The sequence below is a fragment of the Sphaerodactylus townsendi genome, linkage group LG07 (assembly GCF_021028975.2).
Source record: "Sphaerodactylus townsendi isolate TG3544 linkage group LG07, MPM_Stown_v2.3, whole genome shotgun sequence".
Taxonomy (NCBI): domain Eukaryota; kingdom Metazoa; phylum Chordata; class Lepidosauria; order Squamata; family Sphaerodactylidae; genus Sphaerodactylus; species Sphaerodactylus townsendi.
Genome location: NC_059431.1, coordinates 12,520,346 through 12,528,187, shown reverse-complemented (window position 1 = coordinate 12,528,187; position 7,842 = coordinate 12,520,346). Strand labels below are relative to the sequence as shown.

The 7,842-nt window shown below is 47.0% G+C and overlaps 1 protein-coding gene across 2 annotated transcripts; it reads left to right on the top strand.

Annotated features, from left to right (window-relative positions):
* The first annotated feature begins 3,352 nt into the window (after positions 1 to 3,352).
* On the top strand, positions 3,353 to 7,586 carry LG07H18orf32 (linkage group 07 C18orf32 homolog). 2 transcript variants are annotated; one of them, XM_048502767.1, is made up of 3 exons: positions 3,353 to 3,434; positions 4,473 to 4,723; positions 7,227 to 7,586. In XM_048502767.1, the coding sequence occupies exons 2-3, from the start codon at positions 4,502 to 4,504 to the stop codon at positions 7,299 to 7,301; spliced, it is 297 nt and encodes a 98-aa protein (XP_048358724.1). In that variant the 5' UTR covers positions 3,353 to 3,434; positions 4,473 to 4,501; the 3' UTR covers positions 7,302 to 7,586. The 2 variants fall into 2 exon arrangements, with proteins under 2 accessions (XP_048358724.1, XP_048358723.1); XM_048502766.1 differs by having other exon boundaries at positions 3,368 to 3,434; positions 4,481 to 4,723.
* Positions 7,587 to 7,842: the final 256 nt, after the last annotated feature.

The window sequence follows — 7,842 nt, the reverse complement described above, 5'->3', positions numbered from 1 at the left end:
TTGGAGAAGCTGCCCTGTGTAATATCCGCAAAACAGTTTTTCCCAAATCAGAAGATTTCAAACCATGCATTTTTTTCGTCGTTTGTCTCAAATGTTTTAAGAGTTGCTGCTTGAAGCCTGCTCAGCTAGTTGAAATCTTGTGCGCACTTAGCGTGAAGACAATTCTACTGAATGCAGTTGGATTCCAAATTACAAGTTGTGTTTCCAAAATAGTGTTCATGGTATGAGGCAAGACTCAACAAATTTGTAAAAGAAACTATAGTTTCTGAGTACTGAACTCAGCAAGTAAACGCCAGTTAGTTTTTAGGCATTTCTATCTTGTCCTTTCTACAAGTTGCTCAAAAGATTGCAAGAGCAAACTGAGAATGTTAACGGGTGAAGGCTTGTTTAGGCCTGGTCTTCATAGTTCAAGGGTGTGAAGCTCAATTCTTCTGCAGTCGCTAAAACCCTGAATGTATTGTGGTCCCTAAATGGGCAAAACTATTGAAGTCTTCAGCAACCTAGATTTTAAGTATCGCTGGACGCTGTTTTATTGTATTGACCGCTATATTTAATTTTAATGGGTTTTAGTTGTATGTTGTTGTGAAGCTAAGTTGTATACCGCCCAGAGCTCTTTGGGGGGTAGGGCGGTATATAAAACCCAATAATAAAATAAAGTACTCAAAAGCAATGGGGAAAGTAGCTATTTCAAGTCTTGGTGGTAGACCCTAACTTGTCTGGGTGTAGCCTTAAAGTGAAAACATTAGCTGCGACCTCCTTTAAAATAGATTGGGGGGGGGGGTGTTTGTTATCAAGCCATGGTTTACCTATGGCAGTGATGGCGAACCCTTTCGAGACCCGAGTGCCCAATTTGCAACCCAAAACCCATTTATTTATCGCAAAGTGCCAACATGGCAATTTAACCCGAATACTGAGGTTTCAGTTTAGAAAAAACGGTTTGCGCCGAGGTGTGTGTTACTCGGGAGTAAGCTTGGTGAAGCAACCATGCAAGGCTTCGAACGGTTGACTCATGACCCTAGGAGGATTTACTCAGAAGCAAGGCCAGCCTAGATGTGTGTGGGGGGGGGATTTTCCGCTCCCCCCACATGACGAACTTTGTGTGTGCGTGCCCACAGAGAGGGCTCTGAGTGCCACCTCTGGCATGCGTGCCATAGGTTTGCCACCACTGACCTATGGCAACCCTCAAGGGTTTTCAAAGCAAGAGACATTGGAGGTAGTTTGCCACTGCTTGCTTCTGCCTCATGATCCTGGTATTCCTCGGAGGTCTATCCAAATCCTATCCATAGTCAGAGCTGAGAATGTGTAACTGGCCCAAGAGCATACTTCCGTGGTGTGAGTGGGCTTCTGAATCTTAATCGCCACTACACCACACTGGCTGTAATGCTGGCCGCCAACAGGCTTCCAATTGGGTATGAAACAGGGAGGAAAAATGTGGCATTCCTGTTCTCTGAACGTGCAAACTTGGAGCGCATGACATTAAATCGTGTATGAAGCAGAGGGCTACAGCCCTCAAAACAATAAAAAGGCTTGTCTGTAAGGTGCTGTCCCAGAGTTGAAACTATTCTAGATTCAGAGCAGACATTCAGAACCAAAGATGGTCCTAGGGTTGACAGGTTGTCCTCTAGTCATTGGGAGTGGGGATGGCGTAGAGTTGCCTGATTCGGGTTGGGAGACTCATGGTGTTTGGGGGATTGAGCTGGGGAAGGCAGCGTTTGCACCGGGGGCGGGGGGTGGGGGGACTTCAGCAAGGTACAATGCTACAGAGGCTGTCCTCCAAAGCATCAAAGAGGACTAGTCTGCAGATTAATTGTAATACTGGGGGATCTCCAGGTCCCACCTGGAGGCTGGCATCCCTACAATGCTACAATGCAGAGTCCACCCTGCAGAGCACAGGTGTCAAACTCGCGGCCCTCCAGATGCTATGGACTACAGTTCCCATCATCCCCTGCCAGCATCATGCTGTAGTCCATAACATCTGGAGGGCCGCGAGTTTGACACCTATGCTCCAGAGCATCCAATTTATCCAGGGGGACTGATCTCTGTAGTCTGATCCCCAGGTCCCATTAGATTGAAATGGTTGTTTTGGGAGAGAGCTTGACCTGCTTGTCTGAGCAGTGAGTGGATAATGTATCAAGCCATTTGCTCAGGGCCAGTAATAGTTCCCTTGGGATGATTAGTTTAACCGGCTGAGAAAGCTGCTTAAATATTGGCATAATGCTGGCAAATCTTAGCTTTGGATATACATATGGCTAGGTTAATTGAATTAGAAGAGCACTTTATCCAAGTGAATAATAATATATAATGTTTTAAACCGTAGTATGAAATGTTGTGAGATGCCTTGAGCTCAGAATGGGAGGGGCTGCGGCATATTTAATCTAAATAAATAAAAATCTTAGATTCTATACAATTCCATCTATCTGAGCAATGCCTGTAATCCCCCCCTCCCCCCCTCCGGGGTTTTCTTATGTTTGTCTTTACGGTTATCCCTTCCACATTGTGACTTTGCCCATCATGGTTTTGATATATCACAGGTCAGCATGAAGAAATTAAATGGAAATTTTTGAGGATTTTGTGGAAGCCACAGACTGCACATAAAGGAGACACAGGAAAAGTTTAGAAACTCAGAAATGCGTACAATATACGTATAGTACTGTATAATATCAACATATTAACTTTTAATACCATAAATATACGCAATTTCTTTTTTAAAGTTTTTAAAAAAATCAGGACTTCTCTGGTACAAAGTCAAAAAAATTTATACAGATTTTTAGATCACGGGGGTCGCCCCCACGATGTGGAAAAAAGATCACTGTAGTTAGTTTCTACGAAATGTATTAAGTGGGTTGGACTTGATATTGCATTACAGAATCTGTAATGCAATATCAAGTCCAACCCACTAAATACAGAATCTGTAACGCAATATCAAGGCCAACCCACTTAATAAACTTCATATTGCATTAGTTCCCTTCTGGGGTTGGTCAACCAGTTAAGTTGCAAGCTATTGTAACAATACATTAAACTGCGGTATACAGACGTCTGGTTTTTGTATGTTATTTTTGCATTTCTAAGCTGGATGGAAAAGGGAGGGATATAGGAGTCTAATAAAATAAACGAATAAAGTGGGAGGTTAAATTGCTACACAGAGTAAAGAGCCCAGGGAGGACAGCCACCGGGGAGGACAGAGGAAAGAGACCCATTTTGCACCAGCCTCTCTCCCATCGCTCCTTCCAGGAGACTCAGGTGTGTCCAGATGCCTCTTTGCCTCACCTGTCATGGCCGCAACGCCCAGCCGCTTCCTACTATGTCACGTGACTGCCTATTCTCGTTCCCATTGGAGCGCGTTGAGTGACGCCACTTTTCCTCTTCCCCGGAAGTGAAGAGCCGTTCTCGGTCCAGCCGAGGGTTCAGGTGAGCGTTGGACAGCATCCGCGCAGGTGAGCGAAGGTGGGCCGGTGGGCGGGCAGGGGCTGCTCTCGCCATGAACTCTTTTGTTTTAAATGTTTAAACTTGCCATGGTTCTCCGAAGGCACCTTATAAGTGCCAGTTTAATTTAAAAAATAGATCTATTGCATTTTTTGGAACCAGGGAGGGAGGGGAGCTTCTTTTTAGCTTAAATCGAGTTTTTTTTAATTTATTACGACTTATTTAAAGATTTACAATACCGGCATCTGATAATAGGCAAAGTCTCAAGGTAAAAGAACAAAAACAAAAGGTTTGTGGTTTCTTCTGCATAGGATATAGTTGATTGTAAAGTTTACCGCTTGTTGCGTAATTATAACAGAGTCAAACAGCTGGGTGACCTTAGGCTAGTCACAGTTCTTCAGAGCTCCCTCAGCCCCACCCACCTCACAGGGTGTATGTTGTGAAGGGGGAAGGGAAAGGAGATTGTCAGCCCCTTTGAGTCTCCTTACAGGAGAGAAAGGGGATATAAATCCAACTCTTCTTAAACATTACATTTTAATTGCTAACCTTTTACTAGGGAGGACGGGGAGCAATCTGCAGCAGTGGCGTAGTGATTAAGAGCACATGCACTCTAATCTGGAGGAACCGGGTTTGATTCCCCACTCTGCCGCTTGAGCTGTGGAGGCTTATCTGCGGAATTCAGATTAGCACTCCCACACACGCCAGCTGGGTGACCTTGGGTTAGTGGTCACAGCTTTTCGGAACTCACTCAGCCCCACCCACCTCACAGGGTGTTTGTTTGGGGGGGGGAGGGGAGAGAAAGGAAATTGTAAGCCCTTTTGAGTCTCCCTACAGGAGAGAAAAGGGGGTATAAATCCACTCTTCTTCTCCTTAAAGTGGAGGAAGTCCCCTTAGGATGTAGGAACTGCCTCCAGCCAAACATTAGGATCTGAGCCACACACGGCTGAGCCCACTGGCTTGGAAGCATGTTCCCATAGGGCTGTTGCCTTAATGTCTTGCTGAGATGCACATCAGTGTGACACTTTTACTGACGGTGTCGCTTTTCTTAGCGGCTTAGCACCTGGAAGAAAGAGCTGCCATGGTTTGCATTCCCTGCATCGTCATTCCGGTGCTGCTGTGGGTCTATAAAAGGTTCCTGGAGCCGTATCTCTACCCCATCATCTCTCCTTTCATCAAGCGCCTGTGGCCCAAGAAAGCAGTGTCGTCGGGAGCAGCAAAGAAAGACCAGAAGGGCAGCCTTGGAGATGGCGACCCAGCAGCCACACAGGAGTCTCCTGTGGATGAGGTTGAGCTTTCTAAAGTAAGAGTTAAAAACTACCCCCTTCTCTCCGTTTCTCCCCTCTCCGTGCACAGTTTATCTGTCTGTCTGTCTGTCTGTCTGTCTGTCTGTCTGTCTGTCTATCAATCATATTTATATACCGCCCTCCCCCAAAGGCTCAGGGCGGTGTCCATCAGTCATAAAAACAATTTAAAACATATCATAATAATACATAAAATACTAAAACTTGCAGATGGCTTCAACCCCTCCCTCCCCCCTTTGTGTACCCACGGAGGCCAGATGTTCTTTATGGCGAAGTTGAAATCATCCCGGCTGGCCAAACGCCTGGCGGAACAGGTCCGTTTTGCAGGCCCTGCGGAAACTCTGTAAGTCCCGCAGGGCCCTGATCTCACCCGGAAGCCTGTTCCACCAGGTAGGGGCCAGAGCCGTAAAAGCCCTGGCCCTTGTAGAGGCCAGCCAGATCGCCTTGGGGCCAGGGATCACCTTGGGGCCAGGGATCACCAGTAGGTCCACCTCCGATGAGCGGAGGGGCCTAGAAGGGTGATGTAGGGAGAGACGGTCCCTCAGATAAGCAGGGCCAAGGCCGCGAATGGCTTTAAAGGTCAGTACCAAAACTTTAAACATGACCCAGTACTCGATTGGCAGCCAGTGTAGTTGGTATAGGACCGGCGTAATCCGGTCCCTAGATGTTGCCCCGGAGAGGAGCCTGGCTGCTGCATTCTGCACGACAGACATTCTGCATTGTCTGAAGTTCCCCTTCAGACTATCGGGTTGCTCAGCTAAATAGGAAAGAGAAGTTTTTAGGACATGAAATGCCCTCGTTCTTGTCAAACGTTAACCTGATCTGATCCGCTGATGGGCACTACCTGCTTTCCTTTCTTTTCCTGCAGCTGTATCTGTGCAGTCCTAGGAGTCGTGTTATCTCTTCTAGACCCATCAAGGGAAAACAGGCTTTTCATTTTAAAGCTGGTCTCAGTAATGCACAGAGATGTCACGTCGAACTCGGTTGGATTCGTGATATGCAAGAAAGCAGATCTGTGCTGAAGAATAAACATACGTCTCCCCCTTCCTCCTTCACGGGGTTGAAGTGTCTCAAAGGGTTTCAATACATTTAGTGCCTTCAAACTCTGCCTGAGGTCATTCTGGCTTGCTGGGATTGCGTTTCTCGTCTTCCCTGTGGAGGGGCCCCCAGCCGATCACCTGAATGTTTTATAGAGATGGTCCAATCTGTGTTGCTTGGGATGCAGCCCAGAAGAAGAAGAGTTGGTTTTTTACCCCACTTTTCTCTCCCTTTAAGGAGTCTCAAAGTGGCTTACAAACTCCTTCTCTTCCCTCCTCAAACTGACACCTTTTGAGGTAGCTGGGGCTGAGAGAGTTCGAAGGGAACTGTGACTAGCCCATGGTACGGTACACCCAGTAGGCTTCATGAGTAGGAGATGGGAAACAAACCCTGTTCTCCAGATTAGAGTCCACCGCTCTTAACCACTGTACCACGCAGGAAGAGTTTTGGGACTGCTTGTTCTGGCTGGACAGACTTGATAAAGGTGCTGCTCTGGGGCTCGTTCGGTTGATTTTATTTCATTTGATGAGCAGTGGACTCTAATCTGGTGAGCCAGGTTTGTTTTGCCTGCTCCTGCACATGAAACCTGCTGGGTGACCTTGGGCCGGCCGCAGTTCTCTTGGAACTCTTTCAGCCCCGCCTATCTCATAAGGTGTCTGTTGTGGGGAGAGGAAGGGAAAGGAGTTTGCAAGCCTCCTTGAGTCTCCTTGCAGGAGAGAAAATTGGGGTATAAATCTTCTTGTAGGCAAGTTGCAGTTCTGGTCAACTTAGTGGATTCAAAAGGCCCCTGTGGTTTGGAATCTGAGGGTCCAGGAAATGCTAAGTCCTGTCAATACTAGTAGCAGCCCTGTGGTCCAGTACAACTGAGCTGACATTCCAGAGTCGTGGTGTTTATCTCACTCTGGCCCCTTCCGCACATGCGGAATAAGGCACTTTCAATCCACTTTCAATGCACTTTGAAGCTGGATTTTACTGTGCGGAATAGCTAAATCCACTTTCAAACAGTTGTGAAAGTGGATTGAATGTGCATTCAATCCACTTTGAACTACGCAGCAGTGGCGTAGTGGCTAAGAGCAGGTGCACTCTGATCTGGAGGAACCAGGTTTGATTCTCAGCTCTGCCGCCTGAGCTATGGAGGCTTATCTGAGGAATTCAGATTAGCCTGTGCACTCCAGCACACGCCAGCTGGGTGATCTTGGGCTAGTCACAGCTTCTCGGAGCTCTCTCAGCCCCACCCACCCCACAGGGTGTTTGTTGTGAGGGGGAAAGGGCAAGGAGATTGTCAGCCCTTTTGAGTCTCCTATAGGAGAGAAAGGGGGGATATAAATCCAACTTTTCTTCTTCTTCTTCATTATTCTGCACATGCGGAAGGGGCCTCTGATTACTGAATATGAAGATGTAGTTCTCCCCTGTTGTTTCACATCTTTTTCCCTTCTTCTTTGTTGTCTTTTTCCTGTGTCTCAGACCAAAAGCAATGGGATCATAAATGGATACGCTGGAAACGAGCCTGTTGAGGTATCTGACAAAAAGACGGATTAAAGAAGCTTGTGCCGAGGGCTGCGGACAGCTGCGACCGGGAACGAACCAGGGATGCTGCTCCTGCTTGGGAAAACCTTGCTGAACTTTCGACTGGAATGGAAACTTAGACACTCTCCACACCCGCACCCGTTTGGAAGTTTTAGCACAATTCTGTCTAGATAGTTGGGAAAGATAGTTCTAATATATGCTCTGTTTCTCTTGACATTCCCCTTACTGGAATTTTCTCCAGTGCAGTGCGATCGGTAGCGGTTTTAGGGTCAATGTTTTATGAACTGCTGCATTTTGTCAGGCTTACCGTGTATTTGTTTCACAAACTCCCCTGAAAGTAGGGTTGCCAGGTCTACCCTCCGAGCAGTGGCAGGAGGGAGAAAAATGCCGCCGTTGCAGCAAGGTGAAGCCGCTTTCAAGGGAAACCTGGAAGTGATGTCATATTGCTGAAGGAATAACCAGAAACTCAGTGGTTTTACCATACAGTTTCTGGCAATTCCTAGAGCACAAAAACGCCACATCTGTTCCCCACCCCCACCCCGAAGTGACATCA

Coding starts and splice junctions, on each gene's coding strand:
- LG07H18orf32 (XM_048502767.1), top strand. CDS start 4,502: ATGGTTTGCATTCCCTGCATCGTCATTCCGGTGCTGCTGTGGGTCTAT. Junction 4,724..7,226: donor ATGAGGTTGAGCTTTCTAAA/GTAAGAGTTAAA, acceptor CCTGTGTCTCAG/ACCAAAAGCAATGGGATCAT.